We start from the raw sequence: 17,966 nt of genomic DNA, 5'->3' as shown, positions 1-17,966 counted from the left end.
CATTAGGAATTTGCATCTACCTTGAAAGATATTAACACAGTTTACTCAAATTTGGAAGGAGTGGCAAATTCAACGGCCATTAAATACAAAGAGAAGAACCTCCCAGAAATGATGGGCATACTTTGATGTAAAACAAGTCAACTTTATGCCAAACATAAAACATTTTTTCCATATACTGTGCTGCTGAACTTAATCAAGAGACCTACATCACTGAAGTCAGAAAATACTGGTATCTTGTATGACATACATGTACGTAGCAATCTAAAACTCAACAGTATGCAAACAGTCATGCTATTTGCAAGAAGCCTTCAAATCATCCAGCCACAAAACTCACAAAACAAGACGTCATCTGTGGCGAGTTCAGAAATGAGAGCAGCTAATAAAACTGAGAAACCAATTAAAATTAATGCAAGAAAAAGATTAGTCAAGGAATACAGAAGTTCATGCACACTCTCCACAAATCCAACCTCTGTCTTTTTCTTCTTCACTATCAAAGCTTTCCCTCCCATCATGTCGTGGACTAGAAGGAGAACTGTAACTTTCAGACGATGTTTCTCCACATGTATCATGACCAGATCCAGCATCCAAATTCAGATCTAAAAATAAAAATTGGCATTTTTATTTTTAATCTTAGTATATTGAAGTGAGATTGTTTTGGTTTGCTGATATCACGCTAGTCCAGATTTTTGTTTGTTATACTGTGTTCCTACTTAATTGCATCTGTCCCTTCTAATGTTTTAACGCCGTGCATCAAGGGCTAGTCTTGTACCCCACATATCTGATGACTGAATCCTTCATGTTAAAGAAGGTGACACTGAAAATTCACATTTATGCAGAATAATCAAAAGAATAACCCTTCAAAAGTTTTGTGATGCTTATAAAAAGTGTACTGTAATAATAATTTCCTCTGCATGGTAGCAGTCAATTGTTTCCATTCAAGTAGGTGAAATACTCCTTGGTCACACCAGCAAAGGCAGAAAGCTAACTCAGCAGGCACAGTCCAAACAATACACCTTTTCATCACGAACTGTTCAAGAACAGGCTTTAAGCCAACTGTATCAACAAAATCAGAAAAAGAGGTGAACTACAGATGCGTAAAATTGCTTTCTAAATTTTGAAAGGGATCGTGGGAAACTCATTTGCTGGAAATGGGATTTCAGGGTGGGTTTGGATCCTATTAGTGAAGTCAAGTCTAAGCCAGAATGCTCCGGCTTTCAGGTTCAGCCTCAGAGGTGAAGTAACAAGAGAGATGTGTGCTCTCACAGAATGTAGGCCAGATGCTAGCAACAAGGAAACCCCGATGCGGCAAAACTCTGTTGGAAAAACTCCAGGACAAAACCAGAACTCTTATTTAGGTTACTATTAATTGTTATAAATTTTTAATTTATTTATAATTATTGATTCATTACTGTTATCGCAAATATAACAGGTTGGGATAAGTCATTATAAAGCTGACATAATGTTTTGATTCTTGAAACCATTTTCCCGGCTAGAGAAAACCTATACTGAAACCTATACTTGGTAAAATTATTACATATTCTAAACACTTGTTAAAATATAATGTGAAGTGGAAGTGTCAACCTCACAATGCTGACAATTGTTCAAAAAGTCCAAAGCACTTATCACAAAATATCAAGTCTTCTAAGTTACAAGTGTAACTAAATGAGGACTCAAAAGCTAAAAATAGGGAGTGAAAAATGGAAGAAAATACGATGCAATTAAGAGCTGCTGACTCAAAAGAGGACATTTCAAACCATGCTTTCAGATACAACGCTAGGGAGACTCAGACGGCTACATGATTTTTTCTTCTTGTAGACTGCATCTCGAAAAGAGTGTATCAGATGACATTTTTATGTTTGTACGCAAACAGGTAGAAAGCTCATCCCTGAAGACTGAATTGCTTCTAAACTCTCTGGGCTGAAGCTTCTTCTTGGAGCAGCATTAACTAGCCATCTCTATCAAGGAGGCAGTTTCACATCTGTGGATTACTGCATAGTGGGTGAACGCAAAGCACTCCTTTTTAGCATTGCACTGTATCACACAAAATTGCACAGTCTCTGAAAGTTACCATCAGTTCATAAACACTCAGTGTGTTTTGCTTAACATGAGCAGTAAGCAATCAAACGTATACAAAAAGCTGTCCTGTATATTATTTTTCCTACTTGTACAGCTCTTACCTATAACCTTTTACAAACGTATTGTTTTTGCTAACTTTGTGAACTGTGAATTCTTAAAGTTTCTGTCAGATTTTAATACACTTTTTAGAAGATAACAAAAGCTGCCCACAAAGCACATGACACTAATTCAGATATGGGATCTACCTGGAACTCTCAAAGGTAAGAAGTGATGAGAAGAAAGAATGAAAACTTGTTCAAGACTGTACCCCACGGAGAAGCATGAGCAAGACAAGGCACTTTGAAAGAGTGCTTTCAACACTTAGGCCAATTAGGTGGTATAGAAAAAGGTAAATTCTTTTTCAACTTTCTGTTGGGAAAACTAAATATGGGAAAGACAAGGATGCAACTGATATTAGGAGGCTGGAAAACATCAAGACATCAAAGTCAATAGGTAACATAGCCCTTCAGAAAATGATAGTAAAACCTGAAGGCTCAACTTACTAAAACAAAAATGATATTTGTGTTGCTTAACACTGACTGATGTATACAAACTCTGGCCCAGACACTAGATTTTGCTGCGTTACCTAAACTTGAAAACCCTGTTAGGGCAGCGTACGCGGTTCTGTGCTCAGTAGTCACCTGGTTTATGCACTACAGTTCACCAAAGGGTCACACCAGAGGGTTTTTATAACGGGTTCCCCATGTGCCACCCCATAGCACTAGCAATCCATGAAACTAGTGATCTGCAAAGGAAATGCTAATGACAAGACGCTGGACTTCCACACACTCAGACTGCTGAATTCCATACAGAAGAAGCCTAACTCTAACTGTTTCTGCAACTACTACTCAAGGCAATTTACGAAGACTTTACTAGAATGTTTCCAGTTTTGCACAAAAGGAGACATACCCTAAGCAATTTTATACAAAATACTGTCTAGCACATTTTATCCAGAAAGTCAAAGCACAGACTAGACAGCCAACATGCTGACTTGCACTGAAAGAAACTTCAAATTTGTGATTTCCTCTTCACTGCAGAACAATGAATAAATGGGCAAAACTGGATATTCTGTTTCTTACAAAGAGCTTAGGAGAAAACATCTTACCTTTTGCTGTCCCTGTACGTATGTGCTGTGATGCTGCAACTCTAACTCCATTAGTCCTGTTATTCAACCGGCAGTCAGTTTTCTTTGCTTTCTCCCTGTGTAAATAATTTTCACGTTTTTTTTTCCCCAAATGCATGAGCACAGATAACCAACCATGTATGAAAACAGAATGCCACTGTAAACAAAGGCAGTAACTCCAGGCCACAAATGTGTATTTAACAGATTTAACAACAAATGTAGATAATGCACTAATAGCCTTTATTTATTTGTTTAATATACCAGTAATTAAACTACCAACAGTGTTACTGAACACTTTGAATAAAGATCTAAAAGAAAACACACAAGAGTTTAAAAAAAAAAAAAAAGAGGATGCAGCTGATTCTGCAGCCTTTCCTGAAAGCTAACGAATGTTAGTGAAGCCATACCCTAGCCTATGGTAAAAGCATCTGGTTACAGAGTAATAAAATGACAAGAAGTCAAGTTGAAACCTTATTAGATAAGGTTGTAAATTTTTTCACTTCCTTACGGTGGAGGATTGTTAAGCCCACAGGAAGTTCTGAAGCCCTCTGATTCACAAATTATCTTCAATAAAACATTTCAGCAAGTTACCACCCACTGTCTGTCCTTACTTGATCTTCACCATTTTCTGGACAGCTTTTCAATTTTTAACTTTCACATAAATATAAAGGGAAAAAAAGGTAATTCTGTATCACTCAACCTGCTTCTGCTCCTTAGTCTGTTTGCTAAATGACAACTGACAATTTTAGGAAAGGAATGCATACAATTACATTCTGTTTATCGCATTACTTCTTTTCAAAAAATAAAAGGTTTTTTTATATAGCCTAGTCTCACAATATGCCAGCTCTTATTCCACGATAGTAAAACAAAGCAGCTAACTGACTGTACGCTCTGTTTATCAGAGTGAATGCACCACACGTCGTTCCTGGATTACTGGTTACGTTGGAAACCTACTTTTCCAGCTGTGGCTTTCCCTTCTTCTTGCTTACTGCAGAGAGACTTCGTTTTTCCCCTGTATGCTAAACAGAAAATACAATAATGCGAGTCATAAAAGATAATTTGTATCATGAAAACAAACAAAAAACCTTAGACTTAAAGGTCTATGAGCCCATGACTAGTGCTGCTCACAGATGCTACAGCCATACAGACAACTATTTGTATGGTGCAATCAGACCTTCAGAATCATGCATATCATCTTGCGTTTATGCTATTATTAGCAAAGGACACAGCGAATTACTACTTCCAAATATTCAGAAGATATCAGTCAAATTACTGCTATAAGTAAGCTGTAAGTCTTTCCATTTGAGGAGAAAACCAAACACTTTTCATCAAATACTCCCTAACAACTCCTTCCTCGAAAAGAAGTTATCTCATCAGAGTTAATCATAAGGCTTAAGGGGCTACAGAACTTTTGATTTAAGTGGAATTATCTGATTGGGAGGGGGAGAAGAGTACATGTGGCAAATTATTTTTACATTGCAAGTTATATTCACATCTTGACAAAACAGGTACCTGGCCTTGATTGCTGCTAAACTAAACTCTATAAAATACCACCTAGGAGCGTATTAGAAAAAACACAACATCTGCATTTTTCTGTAAGTATATACTAGTTGCTAGTGATATCTCATATTTGGCAAAGCAGTAAAAACTGTGACAACCCAAAAATAGTCTCTGCCTACGCTGTATTTGGAAATCTTCTAAATGAGAAGTAGCTTTTACTCCTTCAGTACATCAATTTTGTCTTGCCTCAAGCTCGCGTACTTCAAGCTTTGATGCAGTCTACCATTTCTGCTTTGAAAACGAATCTCAATTCATTACCCTAGTTTGTGAAATAAGGAAACTTTGGCTTGCCATTCCCCACATAATAATCAATAGCCTAATTCTGCATGTGGAATGAAATCAATATTAAGCAATTCTAACATTCAGGGTTTTTCAAATGAAAACGTGAGCAACCTTCCTTCCCTCAATTTCAGTACCTGAATTTATTTATGAGTAATTATTCCTCCTGACCACACTCATACCGAAATTGACCACCGGAGACAAAAAAAAATAAAAATCTCACACAATGTGTATATATGCATCCAGCTATTAACTTTTTCAATGAAGATTAATACTTAAGTTACTTAGATAATGGAGGTAAGATAGATGAGGGCATGTCTAACCTGTACTCCCTGCTGCGCCGTTCATATAGTTTACTTATTAATACCACGTTGAGTTTGTTGCTTGCAACAACACAAATTCCTTAGGCCTTCTGAAATTCTCTGTTACAGAGAGTTGTAACTTATTGTACAACACGCTACAATAACAGGAAGTTCCTGCTAAGAAATTAACATTAAGACTTTTCTGATTGCACACGTCCTATTGGGATGTTTTAGCTATAAATTCAAAACAAAATACTTAAACTTCAACAGAGTGGTAAGTGTAAAAATTATGAGGGGTTTTCTAATCAAGGTAGGTCACCTGCAACTTGAACATGGACAATTATCGCTACAATTTTAGCAGTCTTCTTCGTCTTTTATATCTAAATATAATCATGTGTAGAGGACAGTCTCATTTCAGAGTTTCAGAACATTGCTTTAAATGTAAAAACAACACACCTGGTCAAGTAGGTTTGTACAGTGCTCTGGGTGCTGCTGGGCAATACAGCTTTTTCTTCTCCAGTCCATTACCCCATTTTGCTCAGAGTGCTGTATGTTAAGGCTATCCAGTGAAGAACATTTTGCACTACTAGTGCTGCTGAAAGGAAAAAAACAAAAGCTATGCCAACGTGAACAAACTTGTGGGCTTTTCCTACCAACATACACATTTTTACATTGTGTTGGGAAACAGTTATTTTGCTTTCTGAAAACGCTAGAAATTCAAGACATTTTAAAGACAAATTACAGAAGTTCTTGCACACTAAAGTTATAATAACGACCTGAACATACATGGAGTTCCTTTTGAACGTCTACTAGAATTTGATGCAAAAGTCAGAAAAAAAACATTTGGAGAAAACAGCACTTGAGAGAAGAGTTTTCATGGATATTTCTGCACGCAGTCTTTTTGTTCGCTTATATCATACAAGATGTGGGGAAACTTTCCAGAAAGAAATGTATTCTGAATTCATTCTCTTTCTTCCTTATGATTAATGACAAAATTTGTAATTACTATTTCAGAATTCATAACACATATCAGAAAAGGAGCGCATGCCTACTTACAAATCGTGCTGCAGCTGTGTTTATTTGAATTTCAAACTAGTCCTCTTGTTTTATATGTTAACCTTGAGGGCTGCTAGATTTGAGTAGTGCTGGGAAATGAGATTTGCATTCGACATTTTCTGTGGGCCTTATAATGCCTTGCACTGATGCTTCTCTTAGCAGTTGCCAGCCAGTGGCAAGTTTTAGCTAGGTCTGAGAGCGCTTGTCAGTGAAGACTGCTGGACAAACAGTCAGGGGTCTCACAAGGTCAGTAAGGGCACATGGATCTATATAAACTTGTCATCTACCATTCAAAAACATATCCTACTATTCACTGGATGCAAAAAATAAGGGGAAAAAAAAGGAGTTAATACTTTTAACTTCTTATCAAAATACTCATGCTGGAAATTTAAAGCACCTTTTAATTCAGGGCTTTTGTCAAGGTACATGAAAATTACTGTAATATGAGATGTTAATCAGTTCCCATGATGGCAGAAATCTAGCTCACTCCAAAGCAGAAGACATGCTGAAGTTCCAGCAGCTACTTACCAAACACCTCTGCAAGTAAGTGCTCAAACTAATTTAAAAGACATGCAATAGAATATTTAAAAACAAAACAAAACAAAAAAAGCTCAGACAAACGGTGAGAACCCAAGGTGGTCCCTAAATAGAGACATGACTCCATAATTGTAGAGATCTAAGCAAGGTCACTTTAGAAACTTCTGCCAAATAGGATTAAGTGAAGCTGCTGCTAAATTTGTTGTCATTTCGTATAAGCTGAAATACTGGTAAATATTTATTTCAGATATTCAATCTCATTCCTCCAAGCAAACTTCTGGACCTTTTCAAGAGTAAGGCTGCCATACTTAAATAACAACAGAAAACAGACGGATATAATGTATAAATTTTCCTGAAATGTACCAATGCTGTCTGAGATGAACCATTATTTACTCTAGAAAATTTTGTATACATTTAAAAGAGAAAAGTATCATTCAATGCCATTTCTTTAGAGCCTATAAATAGCAGGCATAGGTTTTAAGGAAGTCTCAGTGTGAACACAGAAGGATTAACAGGCCTTCAGTAATCAAGTGGTAAACACATTTTCCCCTCTTAAGAAGAAAATAACAGCTAGCAAAAAGATTTTCTATCACGAAGATTTGTGGAAAGACCTGTCCCAGTTCATCAAGCTGCTTCTAAAAAAACCACTTTGAAGAGAGATCCTAAACAACAGTCAGTTCTAGTATACTTTATTATAAGAGTAAGTATACTTATAAGTCTATATTATAAGAGTAAGAAAAAAAAAGACTAATTCTTTTGGATTGATAACTGTATGTTAATAAGCTTGGATTGAGCTCTTATGACTTCATAGTAGTTTTCTAACCACTGGCATAATCAAAGATTTTGTTAAGATGCCATTCTCTTCTTGGACAAATTTAAGTTGAGAGTAACTTAGGAGGGTTAAAAACAAAAACAAAATGAAACCAAATCACTAAGTTGTCCAATCAGTAATTTCACAACAATCTTGTTGGTTAAGATTCACAAAACTTTGACAAATGGTTTTGCACTACGATTGTTTGTTAATTATTGTAATTTCAAGTGAATCTTTCCCCTGAGATAAATACATCTTACAGATAACGTAACAGTTAAACACAGAACAAAATTGCAAACCACAAGAAAAACTCTATTCGTTTTTTCCCGTTAATATAGTTAAAATACTGCACAACTATGTGCAAACATCTCCAAAGATTCTGGTTAAGATACATTAACAAGTGAATGGACTTAAATAAACAAGGTATACAAGCTCTAGCTGCTAAACAAGGGAAAGAATGGGCTACCTTCTCCGCTAAGATCATCTTTGAAACTATTGAAGAAAAGCTGAGAATCAACAGCACTGGAAGTTTCCATATATGCATGTGTGCATGCACAAGGGAAAGAAAATATAAAATATATATTGATATTACCCAGACTATAAACAAAATCAAAATATCAACTTAAACAGAAGACTAACAAAATTTGTGTAAGAAGAGAGTTCCAAATGACCTATACCTACAGATTCAGAAACACAATCTTTTATAATATTTTCAGTAGAGTTTTTAATACAGAACTTGTCCATGTTACATAGACCTTTCTAATACAGATTAAGCTAATCGGAGAAACAACCAACTGAACAAGCTTTTATCTAGAAGGAAAAATATACTACCAAAGCACTAACAAATGAAGTTCAGAAAGGTAGCATGGGCACATTACATCCTGGTACCTACTTGGCAACAGGACTTTTTCCATTATGTTTCTTGTGGACTGTTGTGTGTTGCATTACATCTGGAAAAAAAAAGGCAAAAGGCATGATTCCAATAGCAGTTATTTTCTCGTTTAGATCAATCCAGAAAATTCATCTTTCCATCACTACCCGACACACTGGAAGACATCTCCATTAAATATACTAGACTGAATTTACAGTGGTGAAATTAACAGATGTTGCATAGAGGACAGATCAGTTTGTACAGACAGTAGAATCAAGACTCTTTACCTTCAATTTCACAAAAGAATGAAACAGAGAAATAGGAAGCATAACAACCCTCTGTTTGCTCACCTCTAGATTTAGTCATAAGGACTAAATGTGTGATTGAGTATTGTCCAGTATGAAAGGGATGAAAAGAAGAAAGTGAATTAAGTCAGAAAAGTTCAGAATTCTGTAATTTTTTTTTTGGCTACTAAAATGAATCTCAAAATTCCATGTCATTCACAAGTTCTGAATAGTGAATGAAGGTAAGTCTTACACAGAAGAATTGCATTCTGACCCTCAGAAATTTCACTGTGCATGTAAAGCTTTACTGATAACATGAGACAGAAAAAGAGATACCGCCTCAAACAAGAAACAAGAACCTTGGATTCGTGGTCTGCCCATTTCTTTAAAACAATGGTTGAACTTTAACAAAAACAAGTTTTTTTTTCAATTGCAACTAGCCTTCTTGGTAGCCATCATTGGGCCTGAACTCCTGTCAATGCAACACAGAAGTCCAAATGACGACTTGAAAAAAAATAATTCAATTTTAAAACTTCTGGTAGCACTTATTAAAATGGCACACAAGGTGTTCTGCATTGCATTTGTAGCTTCATCGGTTGAACAAATTCCTTTTAAGGACAGTATATAAAACTTCTTGAGCTGTTTTTGAATATACTGTAAATTTACTTGGTGTATTCTGAACTCTACAGAAGAATATAACAAAACAATCTTAAATAAGAAAAGTCTGTCTGAACTGCATATGTGGATTACTGATTGCACATAAGATCAACTACAAGCTTATTAGTTATTAGCATGTAAGAGGATAAGAGCGGTGCCTTTCTGTGAAAGCTAGTACATCTGTGCATGTTCACCTATCAGCCCCATTTCTCATCCTTTCCACCTACCAGAAAGTTCTACTTGCTCATTACTCAAAGCAATGTGAAACTGGCTTGACATTCATTACAGAATGAAATTACTGACCAGCCACTAGACTGCTGCTTCCATTTGTGAACTGTTTCCTGAGGTATTTGGAAAACACCAGCTTTGAGACTGTAATCAATATTCACTACAGTCCCAAACAGTTAAAATCCTTATTAACTGGCCAGAGTATAAAAGCAGTGTAAGTTAAGAGGAAAAACTTCAATATCCTTTCTGTGTAAAACTAAAATCTAGACAAATTTGACACATTTATAGCAAAACAAGCTGCTGCATTCAACTTGTAACCCAAATAACTGAAGAATAGGTAAAAACATGAAAAGCTGCAAACAAACTTGTCTCAAGTAAATCGTGGAGTATTTCTTCCTGTTTCCTCAACACAGCCGTGAACTTCTGCCTCCAAGCTGTCTATGAACAATCCCACTTCTTGGATTATATAGCAACCCTCTAAGGAAACTGTAGGATGTATACAACGACTCTTCATTTATATAGCACATTTCATCCAAATCTCTCAGCTTTGTACCAATAAAGAAATTGGTCAACTGCATGATTTCCAGAACTGAGTGTGGTAAATTTTCTCAGAGAAGAACCACCTTTAAGTACACAACTACCTTCCTCCTGACTTGAAGCTTCTGAACTGTCCTCCTTGAAGTGTTCTGGTGCTTTAACCGTCTTCAAAGAGGGTTGTAAGTTACCTGCAGAGAATAAAGTTCACGTAGTAACTTTATAGATCTTGAACAACTAGACAGTTCCTGAGTTCTTGCACTAAACTGGAAGCTAGGGAAATGGAAGACTGAACTTTCTGGTTTGCATGTGGCAATAATTTGAACATCGTCTCCTTCAAAGCTGGCCATCTCCAAGAACAGAGGCTCTATGGAGATGCTTTTATTTTGAAGAAAAATGTGTGCAAAACAATTTTAAAGCTATGGTAAAATTTCAAAAGCTTTGGATTGTGATTATATTATGAATATTTCTATCGTATTGCACATCAGATTTTTCATAAATAATATTTTCTGTTTCAGCAGGAAATAGCAGGAGACCAACTACAGTTACTAAAATTTTTACACAATAAGTTACACTCCACTGTTAAATCGTTCACCTGTCAAAGGAGACTTAATTTGGGCTGAAATCGTCTAGTGCCCTTAACACAGTCTTGATGCATCATTTTTGCCTTGTTATGCCAGACGAGGTAACAAAAAGTGGCAATAATATTTACAGTTTTGTTGCAAAAATACCAGTGCCCCACTCTGAAAGAAAACTAAGTTCAGCAATGAATTTAACTCTAGGAGTCGACTCTTTTCCTCTCAAAAAGTTCCAAGTTAGCGCAGGTAACAGCATCTGAAAGCTGCTGTTCAAGGTCTTGAAGTATTGATGGGAAGATCTTCCTGAGTATTGTTTGCATTGAACATACTAAACCCCAAGAGATCGTGTTTGAATGAAGTCTACTGGGATCAAAAATTTACCCCAGCCTGAAGAGGTGTCTAAAATAACTGATGTTATGAACCAGAAGAGAGCTAATTGATTCCCTCCTTAATGGAACTGTGACAGCATAGATAATGACGCTTACTGAACATGTTATTCAGTGTGAGATCTCAACTATTATTTAAGGTATAAAGATCCTCCACTGAATTGACAAGTTATTTCCACAAAGGTTTTACTAAAATCATACCTATAGCATTTAAGTACTTCAGAGAGTATTTTTATATTTCTGTGAATGGACATTGTATCCCCAGATCTAAAAAATGACTGAAGACCAATGCAAGCCACAGTAACTTTCTGTAATTCATTCTGCACATTTGAGTTAAGAAAAATCTCATCCCAGTTCTCAAACACATGCTTCTTCCCTCTCCCCCAGCACTGTCACCATACTCAAAATATGCCACCATGGCCTAAATTGTAATTGTAAATACTTAGCAGGATTTCAGGCTTCCCAAACACGAAATTTAGAAAAACACAGTGGCCAGCAATAAAAAACAAACAAAAAACTCAAAAAAGAGCAGGATGAGTACTTCTGTCTTAGCACAGAACGTATTAGTCTGCTCTACAGTAAATGTGATGGTGAAACTGAACCATCCCAGAGGAGTTATCCAGTCTCCCTTATCAACAGATAAACAACTACACTTAAATTTATCATGCTATTTGTCTTCATCAAAGCTTTCCTTACTATCTATCCCAATGTCAGGGCCCTGAACCACACCAGTGATCTTTACAGCCTCTTCTGTCCTCCCAAGGACCACACCTGCCTGCGTTCGAGACCAGCTCTGGTACAGGGCAGTTTTGCAATCTCGGGTGAGACTGCTGGGAATGAGCTGGGAGACGCCTCGTGCAGGGCCTCCATCCTTGGGCTCAGGAGCCACATTCAAACTCAGGTCTTTGCCAGGGCTATGCTGCAGCCGTGCCTGGGCCTAGCCACGTCTCGCTGATCCTGTTCTTAACCCTGACCCACTGACTTTTCTGCCCTGACCTCAGACATGACTCACTGCTACCGACTTCTCTGGTAATCACCAGACTCTTGCCTGTCCCTGAGCCTAATCCTCCTCACAGCAAGTTAAGCCCATTACAAGTTTTCTCTCCTCTCTGCTAAACGATGAAGTTCCTCATCCTTTCTATCTGTCATGCATTTTAGATCTGACAAATCCTCATGACCTTTCATGTAGCCTATATGCACATATATACACATTTTTGTTTGTTTTTATTACAAATTATCTCCCATTTATGATCACACTATAATCTGTAAGGCATTGTCCTGCAGAATTAATGTTTTAATCTACCAACAACCCTGCAGATCATTTCTGTCCTGCACTCATGCAGTTGAGTCTACTATGATGGGACCTAGCACTGGTTCTTTTTCAGTGCATTTCTACAATTTGTGAAGATCATTTTAAATCATAATAATGTACAACAACATACCGACAACTTTTTCCCACCTAGATGTAGCCTATAGACTAATACATGCAAATCCTATGCAGTGTGTCCATCATTAATGTGGATCTTTCTGGACCTTGGAACTTCCTTCCTCCCCATGCAGCTCTTCATTACAAGAGAGTTGTCAGAATTTTTCACAGCAATAAATTCCAGCCAATTTCACAATCATCCTGGACCTCATTAGTTTAACTGATATATGAAACTTACATATAAGAATGTCCTAACTGTTACTAAAAAAAAAAAAAAATTCAAAACCACAAATAACATCTTCAGCTTCTCCCATAATAACAAGGCCCTATCTGATCATAGAAAGAACACATCTGATACACCACATGTATCGTCTCAGATTTGTGTTAACTGTCATCCCTTTATTTTCTTTCGAGTGCTCACAAGCACTCTGTTCAAAAACTCTGACTTATTCCTTACTAAGATCTTCTGCAACTTCTTAGGCTATGGTCTCACAGTCAGTACTGTAACTGTCATGGTGTATAACATGCACTGAAAGAAGAAAAGATTCAATAGAAACAAAGAGCACATCTTAAGGCAGCCATACAGAGAAGCTAAGCTTGGGTCACACCATTTATAATACAGAAGTGCCAGGTCCACCAAGGAAATATCAGCAACGCAAATGCTCTGAACAAGTTTCTTTAAGATCTGAAGTCAGAGCCATCCTACTATTTACATACTATGTATCCAAACCAAATCTTAGTTTAAATATCAAGACAAACTCTACAAAATCTACAAAAGAAACCAAATAAATAACATGCAGTTTTTTGGGGTCAGTGCAGCAGGCTTTTTGTTCCCATGTTTACAACAGCCTCATCATTCATTTTCACAGGATTCATAAGAAAGGTAGCAGTAGCTTTAATAAAAAAGCATGCTTTTTAAAAACCTGTTTGAAGTCTTGAAGCTTTAAAGAAGTTTTTGAATGGCCAAAAGTATTTGGCTGCATTTCTATTCAATACCACTTGTCCTACTGCTGAAGTGCTAGTGAGGTCAGGGAATTCTGGCCCGTTTTCAGATTTCTTATAAGGATAAAGTCCCAAAGTGTTGCACGTGCTCAATTTATTTTTACCTATTTTAGCAGCATGATGGTACAGAGAAGAAAGAAAGAAAAGAACACAGGCTGATGCTTCACAGCACATTCCCACTGCCAAAAGCGTATGTGTCTGCTGAAAACAACTATTCATTGGCAGTGAGTTCAAGTATGACCAGTAGAATACAATGTAACATGAATACGTAATTAAAAAACATAATTAGGCATGACAGGAAGAATCATTTTTTATAGACTTTTTGTTACATAGAACAGTATTAAGATATTTCTTACTGTGAGTGTGCAAAGATTCTGATGAAATTGATTGGAAGAAGTTGTATACTCTCTGATTCTGCAGAAAAGCTTGTGATGTATTTGAAAATAGCTGCCTGAAATTTAAGTGAAATTTTGTTAAACTGTAAGTAATATTTCATAGGAAGAATAGAAAAGTACCATTTAAGAGCAAATTAGGTAGTTCTTAAAAAGACTAAACACTTTAACTTGCAAACTTGGACACTGAGCATACAGAAGATTAAAGGCTACTTCAGAGCTTTGTTGTTCAGTCCTTGTGTTCAGTCCTAGTTGGAGTACAGCCAGTAAAAGAAATTGGTATGATGGATTTTTTTAAAATTAAAAACGTACGTGCTTTTGAGCCACCCTAATTCAAATATTTTCGCCACCTGTAACATTATCAGGCAGGAGCTTGGACAGATTCAAAAAAGCACTGAACCTTAAGTTTTAACTTTTTTCCTCAACTTCTTTTTTTTCCAAAGCAATGCACCTACTTGTTAAATACACTTATTTGATTAAATACAAAGTTGAATTCACTTATAAAGACAGTGTTTGAATTTCATAATTATCTCCAAGAGAAAGGGTGGGATTCTCAAAATTGCTCAGCACTGTTCTGAATCTGTTCCCAAGAGTTCAATGACTTCCTATAGCTTCAGACAAGAAAACAGTCCAAGAATAAATATTTTAAGTCTCACAACAGCTTTCCAGCTTTTGCTTGCCAGCACTACAGTTCTACTATTTTTTTTTTGGAGGGGGGGTAAAGGCAATAAAAAATTTTTTTGGCCAACCAAGCACGTACTTAAGACACCTAAATACACATTTCTGCTTAACTGACACTGTAAGAAATTTTTTTTTACGAAGTAATGCTATTGTCAAGATTATTCACATGGTCATTTAGCATAGTCACAACTTCATTTATAAATAGTAATTACAACTCCATACTACATCATGGTTCGATATACTGAAAAGATATCCTCAGTGTGTTTGTAATTATTCTGCAGTTAGGCTTTACACCTCTTCTGTACTGCAGATACTTACCAATCGACCAATATTTAAAAACATGATGCTTATTACTCAAAACTGACCTAGTTTTTACCTTGAACATCAAGCCAATAAAAGCCAAATAATGGTACAGATCAAAATAAAAGAAAATTGGGAAGGAGACGGGAAGGGGAAGGTTGAGGCATGCAGCAGCTCTGTATCTTCTGTAGCTAAGCTATTGAGACAAAACCCTGAGATGTAAGAAGCTTGGACTCGAGTACTCATCTGCAGTATTCAGAGCAGGAGCTTGACAAGCAGTGCCTGATTACTTCAGCAAGTGTCTCAAGACACACTTGGCCTAACCTGATTAATAGTTTTAAGTTACTTTGAATAAGGTTGAACAACCCTGACAGAAAAGAACAAACCTAACAAGGTACCTATAGCAAATAAAAAGAACAAGGGAGGCATATTCAAATTCATACTGCTTTTCTGAGGTACAGGATTTAATCAAAATGGTCCACAGCTCAGCAAGCACTCTCATAACTAGATAACAGGTTATGAGGTATCCGCCCTTTTCTTACAAATGTGTGAACTGCATTTTATTTTATAGATACGCTTCATTGTTACTGTTTATTCATTTCCAAATTCTGTTGTGTCACTCTATCGTGATTTAGAATCAGAAAATAGCACTTTGCGTTATTTAGAAAAATTAAAAAGTATGTCTTTGTACAATGGAGATAAGGCCCTCCTCCCTAAAGCACCAATCATTGCTAAACAATGTTGTCCCACACTAATACTTTCTTAATTGGATGATTACTCCTTAATAAGTCCACACCACTGAAGTTTGAAAGTAGACTCTCATTTTCAAGAAAAAAGATATATTTCATCATTGCCTTCCCTTCTTCTTCATAAATTGCATTTACACAGCAGAATTTACACTGTCCCTAGCAGTCATCTAGTTTGATTGCAATCCCTTTTCAGATAATGCATTTCAGGTTATTTGCTAGAATTCTCACCTGATTATGGGCTCAAGATCAGCATGCCTTCGCTCTTCCCTCTTCTGAAAACCCTGATTTAGTGCTCTTAAAATAGTCTTGTCAAATGCTTCAGAAGACAATTCCTTTGGAAGCTGAGAAAAAGGTTAAAAATGTCAATTACTCATTTCTCATCTTACGATTATCTTTGTTCATCATCAGTCTTTATACTTTTTGTTATCAACAGGAAACTCTACTGTTCCAACTTGAATAAAGTAATTTGCAGACAAAGTACAACAAATTATCATAATTTAATTTTGGTAGAGAAACACTTTGCTGTAAATTCTCCTATCAAGTCTAGGTGTATGAAGCTCTAAAGCTGTCTTTAAAAGAAGATGTAGATTCAGAAATTTACTGATGTTCTTTCTCAGAATAATTTACATCCTTTTTCAATGTCTTTCTTTAAAGGTTTCACACAAAAAAAGTAGGTCTGAAAATAACAACAACAAAAAATACCAGGGAGGACGACGAGCACTGTACTCACTATCATTATTTCACTAGATTAAATTATTTCAAAGAAAGAGTAGAAATGACCATTTAAAGTTACATAATGCACTGGGTTTCAGCAGGCAATACTGAGATCACTCAATAGCAAGTCCTTTTCCAGTTGCTATTACCACCAAAGCTTCTTATGAAAATTCATTCTATTTCCAATGCCAGTATCACAAAGTGATACTTCTGATGTTCTAGTGCAGAATGTAAAATTCTTGCTACCAAGGAGCTGTCAATTTTAAATGAAAAATTTTCCCTAGAACAAAATTTTCTCACATTTGTAACTTCCAGAACGATGTCCTACAGTATATGAAAGGCTGGTGAAATTAGTTAATTTATTTAGAAAAAATAATAAAAGTATTTTTTTTTAATTTTGGTACAGTTAAAAGAAAACAGCCACAGCAGATATGCTTTCTCCTAAACTTAAAAGCTATTGCTGATCTGGTTTACATCTACCATCAGTTTTGATCAACAACACTAAGCAACTTATACTATAGCGGCATCCTCCTCTCATATATCTGTAATATGCCCAATCCAGAGCGCCAGCTGGATATACCATGCTGCTAGTGGTATAACAGCAAAGCACTAAGTAATTCTTTCACTGATTGAAGTGCTACTAATAAACAGACACTATGTCTAATGTAGATAATTGCTTGGTAACATGCAAAAATAGGAACTTCTGGAATTCAGATAGACAGATACTGTTAGTATTAGTATAACGCCATAGCACCTGAAGTGCATTAGATACGAAAACAGACAGAAATGCTTCTGAACAGAAAGTAGGTTTTCTGAACACTTTGGCTTTAATATGTGTTACTGAGTATCTCTGACTGAAGAATTTGTCAGTATTAAACAAATGGTTTACTCATGCTACTCCAAAAGCATGGGGAGGTGCAAACTTCCTGTCACAATGTTCTGTATATAATTTTGCCTCAAGAAACAGCCACAACTTTTTTTTCCTTTAAAGCTTTCATTAAAAGGGATTCAAATCCTCTTGTAGATTAAGATTCAGAGTTATACAAACCAAAGTGTAGGTGCTTACTATCTTAACTCCAGGTAATGAGATAGCCTTGTTACCACAAGCATGTTAGTCCTTCCACATATGTGGGTAACTTCCTACACACAAATAACTTCTTATGCTTATCACCCAAGAGAAGGTGCTCTTCAAATATAAGGAAAAGTTACCCCATTTACTACACCTCAGCTTTTCTCATCAATGCTGCTACTCTGTAACAAGTTTTATACAATTATCTTACTCCTACCACCCACAAACTTGTAATTTCCTATCAAGTAGTTTGCCCATTCCTTTCTGCCCTAGGAAACAGAGCGTACTACTTAACAATGCTATGCAGACTGG

The 17,966-nt window shown here is 36.3% G+C and overlaps 1 protein-coding gene across 4 annotated transcripts in view; it reads right to left on the bottom strand.

The window, feature by feature from the left end:
* ZCCHC2 (zinc finger CCHC-type containing 2) overlaps positions 1-17,966 on the bottom strand; it is a 43,820-nt gene that overhangs the window by 4,810 nt on the left and 21,044 nt on the right. Inside the window, exons 5-12 of one of the 4 annotated variants that reach the window (XM_066992530.1) lie at positions 16,100-16,212; positions 14,106-14,200; positions 10,465-10,548; positions 8,676-8,733; positions 5,836-5,974; positions 4,193-4,257; positions 3,221-3,315; positions 468-596 (exon numbers count right to left, since the gene is read on the bottom strand). In XM_066992530.1, coding sequence (XP_066848631.1) covers positions 468-596; positions 3,221-3,315; positions 4,193-4,257; positions 5,836-5,974; positions 8,676-8,733; positions 10,465-10,548; positions 14,106-14,200; positions 16,100-16,212 — 778 coding nt within the window. The remainder of the gene's footprint in view (positions 1-467; positions 597-3,220; positions 3,316-4,192; positions 4,258-5,835; positions 5,975-8,675; positions 8,734-10,464; positions 10,549-14,105; positions 14,201-16,099; positions 16,213-17,966) is intronic. The other 3 variants (XM_013187413.3, XM_066992531.1, XM_066992532.1) reach the window with 3 other exon arrangements.

Source organism: Anser cygnoides, chromosome 2 (genome assembly GCF_040182565.1).
Source record: "Anser cygnoides isolate HZ-2024a breed goose chromosome 2, Taihu_goose_T2T_genome, whole genome shotgun sequence".
NCBI lineage: Eukaryota > Metazoa > Chordata > Aves > Anseriformes > Anatidae > Anser > Anser cygnoides.
This window is presented reverse-complemented; position numbering and strand designations above follow the sequence as displayed.